Here is a 17,500-nt window from a genome sequence, read left to right on the forward strand (position 1 = left end):
CGTTAGGCTGTCCATCCGTGTCTGTGTGTATGAGCATACCAGCCTTGCCTGTATATGTACATATGTTTGGTGTGTGTGTGTGTGTGTGTGTGTGTGTGTGTGTGTGTGTGTGTGCACGTGTGCGTGTGTTTGTGTGTGTGTATTTCCAGCTTTCTCTGTGGATAAATCATTGTTTAACAGAATGTCTCTCTCTCTCTCTCTTTCTCTCTCTCTCCCTGTATAGCTAATAGTATAGGCCCAGTAATAAGCTGCTCCTGTGACCGACTGACCAAGGTCAGAGTTCACCCTAAGAAGATAGTGAACTACACAGTCCAGTCTACAGGACTCTGTGACATCAAGGCTATAGTGTAAGTACTCGATCCTACAATGTTATTTAACAGACTATGGGGCTGAATCAAACTCATACAATATACAGTGAAACGACATGACTTCATCAAAACATGACAACAACTTGGTTTTACATCTACTTCCAGGTTGCAAACTAAACAGGGGAAGACAATCTGCGGTGACCCCAACGCTTGTTGGGTGAAGAAGGCCATGGTCAAGGTGGATGAAGAGAAGAGACAGAGAGAGGAGGAGGAGAAGAGCAAGGGAAAGACATCAGCGCCCGGCAAACTGAACGATAAAAGAGGGAGGAAAGGAAAGGGAGGAAAGGGAGGAAAGGGGAAGGGGAAAAAAGGGAGGGGGGAGAGGGCACAGAGGAAAAAAACTAGGTGCGGAGTTTAGAACATGAGAAGTGACTCCAGAAGAGCAGAACTGATTGTCAAAGAGCAACTCGTCTGAGATACGAACGAACAGGAAAAATAAACAAAGTGGTTTAAACAAAGAGGTGTTATTTATGTAGACGATTTGGCTAAATTATATATCTTTCTAGGTTTATATTATGTACCGTGTGCAATACCCTGACACGCTTGTGTGCATGTCACATGACATGTCATTTGTCTTTGTCAAGAGATATTAAAGAGATTTTATCAAAGTTGCTTTGTATTCCTAACCACTACATTATATTTTATCAATTCAACAATTTATTTGATGATTTTTATATTTATTTGATAAAGTCAGATAGTAGGATATTTATATATTTATATATATATATTGAAACAGTCAGATGTATATTGCACCATGATGCTTTAGCTTTTCCTGATTGACCGCGGCAGTTTGAAATAAATGTGGTCTGCCTCTGATATGGTCGGTCATATTTTAACCAAAGGTTAAAAAAGAAAGTGATGAACCGAAAACTGGTTCTGTGGAAATGGTGACCAATGCCTGACGCATGCAAGTGCACACACACACACACACACACACACACACACACACGCACACACACACACACACACACACGCACACACCCACGTGCACACATACACACACACACATACACATACACATACACACGCACACGCACACGCACACACACACGCACACACCAAAACAACACCAGTTAAACTCAGTTAAATAGTCCCTTACATTTTATACATATAAAATAAGCAACCATAAAACAACATAGTCATGTCTATGACAAAGGACTCTGCTTTACTTCATGCAATAACACACATGCTCTCTTCTGTCTGCTCTGTGGCTCCTGATCATGTGACATTTTCAGGAGCTCATCCAACTCTCACTTCATGCTCTCTTCTGTCTGCTCTGTGGCTCCTGATCATGTGACATTTTCAGGAGCTCATCCAACTCTCACTTCTATTTAGTTCTAATAGTGTATCCTGTATTTGACCAGATGGTCACTTGAGGTTTTTTCCAGCCTGTGAGTCAACATAGTTGCTAGCATTACCATGCATTCATATAATAATATACATACAAATTGTACTGCTGTGTCTAATATGTCATTGTGGTGTGTCTATTCGCTGGAACAGGTGCACAGTATAGTGAGCCACAGATCAACACCACTTCCTGTGTGCGTGTGCGTGTGCGTGTGCGTGTGTGTGCAAGCTTGTGAACGGGCCTGTAGTTTCAGACACAAGTGATATCTATTAGGGCGAGTTCTTACTTTTTTCTGAGAAATGCAGTGCTGAACAGGAAGACGGGGAAGTGGCCTCTCACCTCATACCAGACCAAGACATTTAAGCCAGGTTAAATGTTGCCTAAGAAAAGGATGAAAACATCTACTAGACAGAGCCACTGAAAAAATCAACACATACAATTGGTAAACAGTCAAATATATACAGTATTTATCATATATACTGTACCCAATAGTGTAAAAATGTGATACTTTACAACTGCAGGAGAATCTATGCAAAGAGTAGCCTTCAGGCACCATTCTTTCTCATCTAATGTGGGTGTGTGTACTGTACTGTATGTCCTGTGTGTGTGTTTCAGTAGGAAGTCATGGAGAAGTCTTCTGTGGTTTGTCTGTCAGATGGGGGAAAAGGTTAAAGCTCCCACGGCTGGTCCTCTATCAACCACAATGTGCTTACTCATCCCTAACCCACACTCACTCACACACACACACACACACACACACACACACACATGTAACTGCCTGTCCTGGTAACAGGCCTAGCACAGATAGATAGAATGTAGCCTTGATGTGTCATACTGGCATTGTCACAGTGATACAGCGGAAAGGTTACAATAGGCCTTACTGTAGTTGTACCAATGCTATCAAATGCAGTTTGGAATTACAATTCTAAACATACTCTCATTTCTGTCCATGTAGATACACACTCAGACACATTCAACTGACTTGGAAACAAAGATGGAGGAGGAGTGACTACAGCGAGAGACAGGGGAGGGGAAAACCCGTTGTGCTGTGTGCAAGTGTGCTATACCTCAAACGCTCATATTAACACAACATGCTCCGCAACCCTGTAACACTGTGATAGTTAACAGTGACAGTGTTGCACTTTCTCTCACCGCCCACACGTAGTAACCCAAATGTGGATGTGCATGCTAAATGTTAGCATAGGACAACATGCTAAATGGCATACAGTATGTGTAGCAAACCATCTTACACACACACACACACAAACACACATACACACACAAACGTAAACACACACACGCAAACACACACACAAACAGATGCGCATAGTCAGTCACAGATCAACACTACTTGCTGTGTGTGTGTGTGTGTGTGTGTGAGTGTGTGTGTGTGTGTGTGTGTGTGTGTGTGTATGTGTGTGTGAGTGTGTGTGTGTGTGTGTGTGTGTGTGTGTATGTGTGTGTGAGTGTGTGTGTGTGTGTGTGTGTGTGTGTGTGTGTGTGTGTGTGTGTGTGTGTGTGTGTATGTGTGTGTGAGTGTGTGTGTGTGTGTGTGTGTGTGTATGTGTGTGTGAGTGTGTGTGTGTGTGTGTGTGTGTGTGTGTGTGTGTGTGTGTGTGTGTGTGTGTGTGTGTGTGTACTGTACTGTATGTCCTGTGTGTATCATATGGAGAGATCTTCTGTGGTTTGTCTGTCAGAAAGGGAAAAGATTGAAGCTCCTACGGCTGGTCCTCTATCAACCACAATGTCTCTCTCTCTCACACACACACACACACACACACACACACACACACACACACACACACACACACACACACACAGTAGCTGTGAGATATATATATATAAGTTTCACACCATTCAGAGATGAAATCATGATTCTTTTCACTGGTACCTGATGGAATAATCAAAGACTCAGAGAGAGGTAGAAACTACTAGCTGACTAACTAACAGTAATCACAACAATGGAGTTGATTTAGGATGGAAGTGGGGGGGTAACCCACCTCATTCACACACTACTAATCATGATGCCACGGCAGCCATTTTGGCTCATTCTACTCGCAACACATTAGCTACCGTATCATCGCTGTCACAGAGAAGAAACAAACAGACCAAACATACTCTTAGAAATAGCAGAAATAACACACTTCAAACTGAATGCACTCCAGTGCCTTGTATTCCAATGCGAAGACATCAGGCAGTCCTTACTAGAGCTAACTGATGTGGGAAGAAACAAAGGCCTTGTCGACACATGACATTGGCTATTGTTTTTTTATTATTATTAACAGGAGAGACCTCTACAGCTGGATGTGATCATCTTATTCAGATGACAAAAGTCTGATGTACTGTAAGTGTCAAGTGTGGATGAGACCAAAGTCAAGAACAGTTTGAACATAACCAAGCCAACCATAGAACACAATGTAGTCCAATAATAACAATGGCCTGTTGAGTGGTAATAGCACACACACACACACACACACACACACACACACACAAACACAGAGAAGTACTGATTCATACTGGCATAGTAGCAGTAGTACAGTAATACAGTGGAAAGTTTAAAAATGTAATGTAAAATGTAAAGTTTAGAATCATACTGTAGTAGTAACAATGCTGTCAAATGCACACTAGAATTACAACAATGCTAAATATACTCTCATGTCCGTCCGAGATACACACTCAACTTAAGACACATTCAACTCGACATGGAAACAAAGACGGAGGAGGAGTGACTACAGTGAGAGCGTAGAGGGGACAGGAAAACCCATTGTGGTGTGTTCTATACCTCAAACACTCATGTATTCACTCATCATGTATTCACACTACAAGCCCCTAAACCCCAAAATCCCCACAGTTAGTTAATGACTTACTTTCTCTCTCTACCCACACATGTAGTAACCAACCGTAGTCATTCAAGTGTTAGCACAGGGCGACATGTAAACGATGTGTGTGTGTGTGTGTGTGTGTGTGTGTGTGTGTGTGTGTGTGTGTCACGGTGGGGAAAACCAGCTTTAAAGACCACCACAGCCTGCCCACTATGCTCACCAATGCGTGTCACTCTTACCATGACAAGGGGGGGATAAGAAAATGGCTGTCACTAGACGGCCATGTCAGAGTGGACGAAAATGACGCAATTATCAAAACTAAGGAGCCACGTAAATAAGATATATGCTATTTGTTTAGAATGACTGTAAGGTTTAGGGTTCGGTTAAAGGTTAAATCTTAGGGTTAGTGGTTACAATGGTCTCAATAGTCCTCTCTACCATGGCCAGATATCAGCTGTGCAGGCAGAAATGATACATAAGGACACGGACAGTCAAAATAAAACACATGCTGAAGAGTGACACTAACATTCAGGCTGTATTGTCATATTCTAAAGCGGAGGAGAGAAGGAGAGGGAGTTTATCATTATTGACTACAGCCTCTGAATCCCATTCTCAGTCTCTGTTGCAGCACCTTGACCCCCCAAACACACAACAATACTTGTACTGTGTGGCAGCAGACTCTTAGAATGACGGAGAGCAATACATTGACCATTCGAAAACAGTTATTTTATTACATTTCTTGCTTTTAATTAAATACCACCCGGATCACCAGCACACAGTCAACAACTCAACAATGAGTCGAAGCAACAATCACAATGTTTGCAATAATCCAATTTAAAGTGAAAAAATAAAGGATACACAAGTACAAGTCACATATTTTACAATCATGTTGTTACCAACATTTAATGGAGAAGCTGCATTTCAACATTCAAAGTCAATAGTCTTGTAGCAGATGAACTAAGACATATCTAGGAGTGCCTCCACTTTTGATCAACATTTCTGCGGCCGTCGTGATTTTGTGGTGGTTGTCGGCCGTAGAGAAGCTAATGTTGCGTAGAGCGATGTGTGTGTTTTGTTGCAAGGGTTGTTATTGTTGTTGGTTGCTGGTTGTGCGGAGGTTGTTGATGCTGTAGTTGTGTTGATGTGAGGTTTTCCAGTTGTGTGAGGCTGGGTCTTGTTGTCGAGGTAGGCCATAGCTTTCTTAGCCCAAGGGTCTTGAGGGTCTGAGCAGATTCTTTTGCCTTTCTTTGAAACAAACCTGTGGATATCAAAGACATGCAGCGGTCACAACAGAGAAAACACAATCAAAACCTTTGATCACAATTCCTTTTTCGTTTTCTTTTTCATGTTTCAGGCAGCAGAGGTCAACACTGGTGTGAGTTACAATGTCATTATTATAGAACTATGACTATGTCCAATGAGTGCGGGTTTATTCCTTAAATTAAAATAACGTTTCTGGGTGTAAAATTCAGAGTAGAGTACTGAAGAATGACCCTTTACATGGCTAAAAAAGTGAGGGATGACCAATATGAAAGTCCCTTTTATATTTAAGATACTTATGATCAGTATGAGCACTTACGCCACTGCCTTGATTGAGCACAATGAGTTTTCTTGTTTGTAGTACCGCTGCAGCAGGTTCGGAGGGGGATGAGTGACTGTGGTTTTCAGACAGCACGTAAGAACTGGGCCACCACCTATACATGAGACAGAATAGATTAGACTCATCTTCATCATCCTCATCATCATCATCATCATTACCAACATAACCATCATCATTATTTCCATCATCATTAGCATTACTAATGAATTCAAAACATACAAACAATATAAGTTGTCGGTAGACACACTTGATTGACACATGAATGATAAGAGAATAGTCAAACAAACAAAAACACACACACACACACACACCTTGTCCTGAGGTAATGGACACGAGTAGAGTCCCACTGATGAGTAGGAGAGAAGAGAGGGTCATCATTGTATCTCTCTGGCTCTCTGGTAGATGTGTGATATCCTCCTGAGCTGCAACCTCTTTTTAAGCCCACTAAGACCACTCACAGCCATATATAGACACACACACACACACTTTTCCACGTTGATGCAGCCACACGGAAATGCAGCAACCGTCGTACACACACACACATAGGAACACACACACTCTCACTCTGTCTCTCTGCTGGAAATTAACATTCTGGTTGCCTCCCACAGACCCCCTAACCATAGAAGCCTCTCCCCCTACCTCCTCATTATGGGCTAGAAGGTGTCACAGCAGGTTTCCGTTGTGTGCAGCCTTGAGTTAAGAGACCTGGCTGAATGGTTGGTTGTTGTACATGTGCATTACATTATGATCTTTACTCTGCATATCAGTGGTAAAGTGGTTACGATCCCCGCTGAAATCAAGTCATATCCAACCAAATGAATGTACCATATGTCATTTAGTAGACGCCAAAGCTACGTACAATACAGTAAGAAAGTGCACATTGTACATTGTGTATATGGTCCAAGCTGGAATCGAAACCACAACCTACACTATGCTCTACCCACACAGAGTCACACAGGACCACCACCGTCTGCTACAATGTAGAAACACCATTTGAAGACTAGAACACATGAACAAATGATAGTAAAAACATTTGAAAACGTAAACTAATAGTTCTAAGCAGTTTAAAAGCAGGCTCTACAAATAAGGTGTTACTCGTGGTTGGTTTCATTTGGAGGTATTGGAACAAAATGCTTCCATAGATTCCTTCCGATCATAAAGGTACAGCATTTTGGTGTTGCCATGGTGCTGTAATAGCAGCCTTGGTAACACCTGCTGTTATTTGGGTCGTTATTCAGTGTGTTTTGTTGTTTTGGGTTTTTGAGTGGATGGATGTTGGCTTTAGGGAGCTGATTCAGTGTGGACTGCCTTGACTGAGTGATTTTGTTCCATAATATTGAGTTTCATGATGGATTTTGAGTGTTTTGCCCATCATCGGAGGCTGTACGCTTGTTTTGTCGCATTCCCAAGATTCCTTTTGACAGATGCGGATGCCCCAACTTCCAGTCTGGACATCAGGGCTTAGTTCTTTTGGACTGTGGAGATAAAAAGGAGGCAAGGGAGCGATGTGGCTCTCTCATATGTGACTCTCTCTTCTGATGTGGACTATCGCTGGGCTGCTAGCATTGCATCCTATCCTATCCTATCCTGTCCTGTCCTATCCTACCCTACCCTGTCCTATCCTACCCTACCCTGTCCTATCCTACCCTATCCTATCCTATCCTATCCTATCCTGTCCTGTCCTGTCCTGTCCTGTCCTGTCCTGTCCTATCCTGTCCTGTCCTGTCCTGTCCTGTCCTGTCCTGTCCTGTCCTGTCCTGTCCTGTCCTGTCCTGTCCTGTCCTGTCCTGTCCTATTCTATCCTGTCAAAGGCAGATTCAGAACTCATACTCCTGGTCTGCAGATTCATCCTGCAGATCACATGCTGGCACAGGTGGACACACAGACCTGCGTCAGAGTGAGTGACTAGTGTACTCATCTCTCCAACCACAGACAGGATGGAGAGCGTTAACACCTCTTGTTCACATATCAACACACTCTTCAAACATACACACACACACACACACACACACACACACACACACTGCACGCACACACACACACGCACAAAAGCCCCCCCCCCCCCCCCCCCCCCCCACACACACACACACACACACACACCGGTTATAATGGCTCTGTGGTCGGGGTGAGGGGAAATAACAAACTTGGGGGAACGGGGCAGGAAAAGGGTTTGGGGTGGGAGGGGGCTTTAGTGGAGGAGACAAGACAGACATTTATTTTACATGAAAGGTAACAATTGCACTATTGCACTATACTCCCCTCCCCTGCTCTTACTCTTACTCAATACCACTGCTCTTCTGTACATACCTGTCCATACTGTTCATACTGTTCATAATGCACATAATGCACATATCCTATATTTTCTTTAATACTACTGCACATACTGTACATACTTGTTTATACGGCATTCCATATTTATATTTATTCTGCATCTACCTCATGTTACTGTTAATACATATATACTACTAGACTGCATTACCTATACAGCTCATATGCTGCTACACTGCTCATACTGTAACTATTTATTCTGCTATAATGCTACTGCTACTCACATACTGCTATACTGCACTGCTATATATACTGCTTATACTATACTATATTATACTGCACTACTACTGATCATATATTGCACTACCTGTAAATACTGTTCATTGCACTTTCTGCTATTTTGCACTTCTGGTTAGACGCTAACTGCATTTCGTTGTCTCTGTACTTGTACTCTGCACAATGACAATAAAGTTGAATCTAATCTAATCTAATCTAATCTAATCTTCTAATGGTCAGCTGACAATCACCTATTGAAACAATGCATGCAGAGTTCTGCAAAAGCACCCTGCATGACCAGAGACTTAGGCCAATACCCCCTATTAAGACTCAAAAAAGAGCAACCAAATGTTACAATCACCTCAAAACAAGTGACTTCAAATCAGCCCATAATAAAGCATTAAGCTGTCAAGAGATGAGCCTGGAGAAGAGTCCCCTCAGCCGAGTGGTCCTGAGGCCAACTACCCCTACCAACCCTACAAAGCCTCAGGACAGCACTGAGACAATCTGGGCCAGACAAATTGTAACAAAACAAAAAGAAAAATATATTGGATATTGACATGATACAACAAAAAAAAACTAAGTAAAAAAAAAAGTAAACTTTAATGCTATTTGGCCCTAATCAGACGGTACACAGTGGCAGACTATCTGACCACCATGACTGATCAGAAACTGAGGAAGACATTGACAGACTTAGTGAGCACAGCCTGGCAGTGAAAACAGGCCACCACAGGCAGAGCAACATTCTGTTGCCAGCAACTACAAGGAATTTGAAACCCAAACAAATTAAAAATGCAATATCTATTGGGGGGAAAACCACGTTGTTCCAAATTGGCAGCCAGAGACAGCCTGTGATATCTTGCCACAACCTTGAGGACAGCCATTGGAACAAAACACCAAATTGAATGTTATTCCTGTCATTTGTAAATTGCTACTCCTGTCATAACTGTTCTGTCATTACCGATATAACTTATTATATGTTTGCTTTGGCAATGTGAGTTTATGTCTTTGGCAATGTGAGTTAATTCAGCTCATTGATTTGAATTGAGAGAGAGAGAGAAGGGGGGGGCAGAGATGTAACCACATCGGAATGTGTAGGAGAGAGAACAGAACTGCACACACACACACACACACACACACACACACACACACACACACACACACACACACACACACACACACACACACACACAGGCTAAGTGAGAGGAAGTATAGCCTTGGGGTCTAGTCTGGGTTAGCTAATGTGCCCTGGGGGGCTGCATCAGTAATGCTTATTCAAACCCATCAGAGATGTCTGAGAACATCTTAACTGATTCATATCTACAGAACTACACCACAGCCAGAGGTAAGCAACTCAGTCTATGGAGAATTCTATAAGACTCCATGCACCAGCACCAATGTAGCCTTCAATGACCAGTGGTCAGTTTCCTGAAAGCTTCTTAGCTAAAGTAGTACTTTATCTCTTTTGAAAATCTAGGCCCACCCCTCTCCTAGACCAGAAACGTTCTTCGTTTGACGAATTTTGCTCTTTAATGAACAGAAGATTGACCTGCAAACATGGATTTTACAATTGTTACCATCTCACGGCTTCGCGGCTGGGTCATCAGGACAAATTAACTATTACTTAAGCTACTAAGCTTTCGGGGAAACTCACTCAGATCTGCCCATCCCTGACACAGAGTGACACTGAGATGACCATAGAGGGGAGACACTCAAGAGACACTGACACACTCAAATAGGATTCAAGGAATTCGTCAGATTGGGTTGGGTCCTCAGACAGCTGACTACGCAATAAACTCAGCTTTTCCTTTCACAGACATTAGGCCTGTTACACATGAGTATGGAGGGTTTCCTAGTGGAGACAATGGTGTCCTTTGTAGACCAGAGGTTACATGTCACAGTCTGTCAGTGGAGGCTGGTGGAGGGACGGAATGAGGAATGGTATCCAACACACATCCATGATACTGTTCCCTATTCCAGGCTTTACACTGAGCCCGTCCGTCCTCCAATTTGTACCTCACCCAGACGCCTCTGAGGCCAACAGTCACTCAGATGCTGCATGGAAACTCTGTAGGGTTTTTTTAGGCTTAGGACTCGATCTCACAGCCTCAACAGTGGGGGGGTGAACTGTCATTGACATTGCAGGTAGCGTAGGAGTTATGAATGAGAGTGAAGGATGAATGCCAAAGTGAGAACTTCTCTCTTTCACTACTGCTTTTATTTTTCATTCATTCACAACTTTCGCAATGGCATTTTCATTAAACGGATCACACTGGCCCAACTTCCTCTGTTCCATCACATGCACACGTGCATGCGCACTCACGCATGTGTGCACACACACATCACACACACACACACACACACACACAGACAAACCATTACTTTTCGATAATAAGGAATCACAATATCCACTGTTCGTACAAAATGACCTTTCGAGGAGAGGAGTTTCGATTTTTTTGGGTTTGGAGTGAGAAGCATCTGATTCCTTTTGGGTGGCAGGACTAGCCTAGATTGTGGCTGGTTTGGTTTGTTGGGTGACAGGAAACAAAGCGGTTCAGCTGGGTTTCTTTTTTCCTTGTCATCTCACAAAAACAAACAAATGTCTCCAGCCACAACCTACAGCAGGTGTGTCTCGCTACCCAACAGGACACCCAGTGGGTCACAAACCACTCAGAACTACAGATGATGGGCCACTCAGAACTACAGATGATGGGCCTACTGCTTATTCAAAAGACAAAGCTAACAGCAAAATATGCTATTGGAACAGACCAGGGCCACATTGTTTCTGTTTGGATGTCATAGACATGTAGGAGTGGAAGAACACATTGCAGATGATGTACCAGACAAACAACTGAAAACATATTTACCTAACGCAAGTGGAGCAGAGTAAACAGTGCTTATTAAAAAGACAAGCTTGAATAGCTGTTCAGTGGTGCAGTGTGTCTGCTTAGTTCATAATATATTTAAGGACTGTTTGTCAAAAAGACTACAGAAAACACCTTGCCCAATGCAGTCTCGGGACAAACCCCATCTTGAACGGCCTAGAAAGGGATGAGCAGCATGTGACTTTTTAACCACACTGTCACCCAGTTTCCTGTCACACCAAACACATGTGAAACACAAACACACACAGCAACGCTCTCTCTGGAAACCTATGGGTGTTTCAGGTGCATAGATCGCCTCAGTGTGAAGTGTCAAGGAGTATTGTACATTGATGCTAGATGAGATAAGATACCCCAAAACATATAAATATACCCCCAAAACATATGGTAGTGGTGCATTTTTGGAGACAACTCCGACTCTGACTCCTGCTTTGACAATTCTTCTCTTTCTCAACTCAGAACTGCAAACAGTACTAAAATGAATAATACTGTGATGTCAGGATGTGTGGGTGAGTGCTTAAAAACAGCGCTTCAATGGGCTATTGATGCATTGGGAGAAGATTGACATTCTCTACAAGACATTAGCTACTGTTATGTCTCAGACATAAATTAGCAGTGGAATTCGGAGTCACAGAGTCGTGAGAGTCAACTCTAGCGGGAGTTGATTCTTCTCCCTCTCAAAATTGGAGTCTACTCCAACTACAAGACTCCAATCGTATCTGGAGTCGAGGAGACGACTCTTTTGGGATCGCCTCCCCACCACTAATGAGCGGTGGATCCCACAATTTGTTTTGAATCCAAGTAACAACCTACAAATCAAACAAGAAAGCGTTAAATCAAACCATTCAAATCAAACAAACAACAGTCAAATTATATAATCACGATTTAAATCAAATCTTTTGCTTTCTAGTTTGATTTAAGTCTGATTGTGTCATTTGAATTCCCTCTCCCATCCCCTCCCCCCAATGCATTAATCATTGATCTCCTGATCTGAAAGACCTAGACAGGTCAGAGTAAATGACCCTGAGACTATTGAGTCCATTAACGTGGTGAAGGCAGTGGGAGGAAGGGCTGTCTGCTCTAATACTGCTGACTGTACTGTATCCCTTCAACGCCAACCCCACCCCAATAAGACGGTGGTGGTGAGCAACTTCCCCTCAGCCCATCTCACCATGTCCATATTTGGGTAGTGGATTCCCGGATGGTACAGTATGGGGGTTTGCGGCTGTGGCGTTTGGTTTCCCCTCTTCCTTCCCCTTTCCTCTTGTGTCTTTTTGATGGTCAGATCTGGGGAGGGGGAAGGATGGAGGGGGGGGGGGGGGGGGGGGGGGGGTGAGTATGTGTCTGCAATCATCAGCACATGATTGTGAACTCAGCTTCCCCCTAAGTCCGTCCCCTCCCGAATTCTCTGAAAGCAAGCCCACACATGCCCGGTGCTGACATCATCACTTATCTTCTAGAATTCCCCATCATCCAGCAACAAAAGCCTCCCGAAATGATCAAAAACTAGAAACGCCTAGCCCATTGTGTAAAACAAATCAGTAAAAATATAAATACAAAACAAAAATGTTATCAATTATTGATATGCCTCCACCCCTGGAGCACCCTCCCCTGCACAAAGCTCACTATCTGGACATGCTGGAAAGGACATGAGTGCAGTGTTTTCTAACCACAAATGAAGTACCAAAAAATACCACCGATTCTAACCAATAACCATAGACTAAGCTAACTAAGCTAGCTTACACATTGAGGGAACACACTGAAGCCTTATGTCCCATAAGGGATGAAGAGAGTTAAACAAGCCTAAGACTGACCACCTTGCCTAACCCAGGATTGGAATTACGCAATTGGCATTACATTGGAATTACGCAATCATTACAAGAAACTACTGACGCGGAAGCACCCATTGGTATCTCCCCCCATGCCCCCAGCCAACCTCAATACCCTCCGGAAAAAAAAGATCCGGTTCGACTGGATCTGGTTCCTCATTTGAGAGTTTAAAAGGCAGGGTTGTGGTCAGGAACGATCAGTCATCTCCACTCGGTCCTAGCCTTCTGAATCAGTCAAGAACGACCTCAACGGAAAACATCTCTACAGTAACCATGCAGCTGTGCTACGGACACATGGCGTGCCTCGCCCTCTTCGCTGTGGTGCTGGCATTAATGGCAACCGGGACTGGTAAGTAGTTTGCTCCTACTTATGCTGTAGTGAATGTGTGGGGTGAAGCCCTTGCAGAACCCATCTGGCAGTCCAACTCCTCACGCTTTCGGCCAAGAGGTCCCATGTAGAGGTGATTGGGGCAATGTTGAGGATGTGGGTCGCTACAAGACTCTTAGCTATACCATGGGCCTCACCCTGCAGCTCTGCTTTGTAACAGTGCTCTCCAAACCTGCTCTAGGAGAGCTGTACATGCTGTGCAGGCTTTTGTTCCAGCACGGCTCTAACACCCCTGATTCCGCTAATCCTGATTCTAAAAGGAACACTATGACTGGTTGATAAACTGAAACAGGTTGTGTTAGGACTGGGCTCTAACTAAAGCCTGGTGTACACCACTGCAGCTCTCCTGGGCCATGAGTCAAGAACAACATGATTTTGACCCGGCACATATCATTAAGAGTGTTATAAATGTTTGTTGTTTTCTCAGAGGCGGGAGATAAGATTCACGGCTGTTGCACCAAGGTTTCCAGACAGAACATCACGGTTCCTATCATCGGATACAGGATCCAGCATAAGAACCCTCCCTGTGTCAATGCTGTTATGTAAGAACGTCATTCCCTCTCCTCCCTGATAATATAATAATATATAAGTGTATATAATATATAAGATAATATAATATAATAAGTGCATTCTAATGCAGTGACAGGGAGAATATATTATGGTCAGTTCAAATATACTATGTGGTAGTTTCAGAGAAAGACCCTTTCTATGTAGAAACATGTCACTTTCTGTACATCAGCCTGGATGCGTTCCATCAAGTTAAACACATATTTTCCTCCATAAAGCTTTGAGACAGAGAAAGGGGAAGTATGCAGCCACTGGAAGCAAAGCTGGGTGTTCCAGAGGATCAAGGAGCTAGAGTGAGTACCTGAGGATGCTATCTGGCCGAGTTGACCAATCCAGATTAAATTAGACTTTATTCAATGTGCATTCCAAAAAAATCACAACACACTTTACAGAAAAGTAGAGACATTTTATCACAAGAAATAATTAATAATGAAAAGAAATTGTGAAAATGAAAGACTAAGATGCTTACTACTATATGTCTGCCTTTCAGGAAAGCCCGCAAGGAGCTGTCAGCAGGGCTTGAAATGAACACCAGCCACTCGCCAAATGCCGGTTCAGTGGCAACAACTGCCTCCTCCCCATAGAGGGCACCCTTCATCATCATCTTCTTAATCATCATCATCATCATCATCATCATCATCATCATCATCATCTTCACTCAGATCGCAGCACCTTAAAGAACCTGAACCTTAAAGCTTTTAATTAATTTATGTTAAAGGATACATTGCCATTAATTATTGTGAAACTGGTATATTTATTATTTATTGTCAGTTTTAATATTTATTGGTTGTTATTTCTTAGTGTATAAATTGCAGTTTGCTATACGTGCTATTTGTATTGAGTTCTTATGTTATATGATCCCAAAAGTCTAAGAGGCACCATATGAAAAGTAAGAATTCAACTCTGTAAACAAAATAAAAGTGTGCGTCATTATTGACTAGAATACTGTTCCACTTGTCATTTTGTCGTTTGAAATATGGACTCCTGCAATTCACGTTAAACGTGACAAATGTGACAATATTCTCAAAATCAACATGAATTTGCTCTTTCCGTCATTTCATTTAATTTGTATGGATGGGCTTTATGTTCTTCAACAATGTGAACGTCACATTTTCCTGCTTACCTTTTGTTGTATGGTTTGTGTTTGCCACCTAGCGGATACCAAGTAACACTACAGCTCCACACCTGATTTATTGCCTGTCGTCTCCACCACGTCTCCTCTATTTTACACTCAGTTAGGATGGGTGCTATACTTAAATCTTCATTCAGTTCAGTGAAAGACGATCATCATGTAAAGACGAGGGTAAACAAAAAAAGATCAAAAGGGAAAAAAAAAAAAAGATAAAGATAAACTGCGAGCATATGGTTCTGTTCTGTTAATTTTTGTAAAAAAAAAAGTAATTCTTCCTTCTTCTAGCACTGTATCTGCCAATAGCCCCTGGTCCGAGCATAGATTACTTTTTCTTATGATGACTGATGGATAGATGATTCACTTACTTAAACAAATGTAATTGTTGTAAGTCGCTTTGGATAAAGGCGTCTGCTAAATGCCAACAATGTAGAAATGTCAATGTTTCAGGTCGTATGTTCATCGCAGTGAAGCAGCGCAGGTCGTTAGATCTGCTCGTCTGCGCAGACCAAGCAGTAGTAGAACTGGAACACGAATGAGAGCGAGCAACCTTGTCATATTCAAAAATCTCAAGTTCCCAACTGAATTTTCTCTCTTACAAGTTCCCAGTTGCTTGCTCGCCATAGTTTAGCGATGATTTTAATGTTTCTATTTCACCCGAAGTCAAACTAGCTAATAGTTATAGAAAGGTCAAGTGCAAACATGGGGATGTCGCTGTCATATCCACGGGTGAACGAGCCGGAGAGCTATGTGGATCCTGACTTTGATGAAGGTAACGTGAGCTAGCTAATTGTCTCGAATGACTAGCGAGCTAGAAAACGTTATCGGTTGATCAACTGTTGCTGTCAACTCACCCTCATATCATCAATGCAACTTACCCGACAGATCAGACCTTTGAATTAACCTCGCTATCGGTTTGTGCAGTGTTAAATGATTTTCCATTAATTCCATTCTTGTCCATAACTCCCCCTCCAGATTCAGAGGACATGGATTTTGCAAGAGAAATGCATAACATCAACCTGCGTTACACATACAACATGGTCCAGCAGAGGATCCGCTCTTTGAAAGAGACGTCCAAGTTTGACAGTAAAGTCCTGCAAGTTGGCTATGAATACTGCAATCATCTCTACCACCACATTACAAATAATGCTGTCAAAAGGACACCCTCACATTATTGGTATTATTGATACAATTGATATTGGTGTGTGTGTGTGTCTGAACTCGCGTGTGTAGAGTACAGCTATGACTGGGACGCCAGTGTGTCTGAGCTGCAGCTGAAGTATCGTCATTGGACAGCTGAGGATCTGCTAAACCTCAAAAGACAGTTCGAGGTGTTCGACAGCAACGGAGACCGTCTCCTTGACTTCAACGAATTGTGAGTGACGACACAAACATAGAGAGTTGAGAGTGATCCTAACATGAGTCCCCAATCTACTTAGTGATGTTCCACTGAGGTAACTATAGGTGGCAGCACTTGCACAGGAATGATTGCACGCTGACAAATAGATGATGGAATCGGTCTTGTGAATATTTCATGCATTCATCCTCGTCTGAAACTAACACACCACCGTCCCATGAAGTCCAGTTCATGACATGACATGATATGGTGAAGTGTGGAAATGACTATTTACTGTCCTCTGTCTCTTGTGCCACCTGACAGTAACTCAGCTTTGGACCTGATAAACGATGACTCCACTTTGGAGCACAGGCAGGAGCTGTTTAAGAGTGCAGACAAAGACCACTACAACTCCATCAGCTTTGAGGATTACCTCCAGGTACACACTCACACCTCACACTTTGAACTCTGTTTGCGAATGTGTGCGAAGCTGTTGGTGTGTTTGCGTTGTGTCTGTATTGTAACGGTGGTCTCCCTCCTTCTGGATAGTTTATGTATGACATTAGGCAGGATACGCCGGTCCCCAAGCGCCCTGAGAGCGAGGACCAGGACACCGCCACTGGAGACATCATCTGTGAAGTGGCACGCATGGACACCTTCCAACAGATGTGCTACGGCGTCTTCTAA

The 17,500-nt window shown here is 42.9% G+C and overlaps 1 protein-coding gene and 2 long non-coding RNA genes across 3 annotated transcripts in view; 2 read left to right on the plus strand and 1 right to left on the minus strand.

Annotated features, from left to right (window-relative positions):
- Window positions 1–971, plus strand: part of LOC310819109 — a 1,318-nt gene extending 347 nt beyond the window's left edge. Inside the window, exons 2-3 of the long non-coding RNA XR_014554754.1 lie at window positions 224–347; window positions 474–971. This is a non-coding gene — a long non-coding RNA (uncharacterized lncRNA). The remainder of the gene's footprint in view (window positions 1–223; window positions 348–473) is intronic.
- Window positions 972–5,302: 4,331 nt separating this feature from the next.
- LOC310818684 lies at window positions 5,303–6,651 on the minus strand. The gene is made up of 3 exons (XR_014554726.1): window positions 6,450–6,651; window positions 6,118–6,232; window positions 5,303–5,796 (listed from the first exon to the last, which is right to left on the minus strand). It is a non-coding gene; the product is annotated as an uncharacterized lncRNA (long non-coding RNA).
- A 7,015-nt stretch (window positions 6,652–13,666) lies between these two features.
- LOC310819106 (uncharacterized protein) lies at window positions 13,667–15,296 on the plus strand (the record flags this gene model as incomplete). Its single annotated transcript, XM_083690330.1, has 4 exons — window positions 13,667–13,742; window positions 14,209–14,323; window positions 14,567–14,641; window positions 14,839–15,296. The coding sequence occupies 4 exons, from the start codon at window positions 13,667–13,669 to the stop codon at window positions 14,930–14,932; spliced, it is 360 nt and encodes a 119-aa protein (XP_083546456.1). The 3' UTR covers window positions 14,933–15,296.
- Between the last annotated feature and the right edge of the window lie 2,204 nt (window positions 15,297–17,500).

This window comes from Argentina silus, assembly GCF_951799395.1.
Source record: "Argentina silus genome assembly, chromosome: 18".
In the NCBI taxonomy this organism is placed as follows: domain Eukaryota; kingdom Metazoa; phylum Chordata; class Actinopteri; order Argentiniformes; family Argentinidae; genus Argentina; species Argentina silus.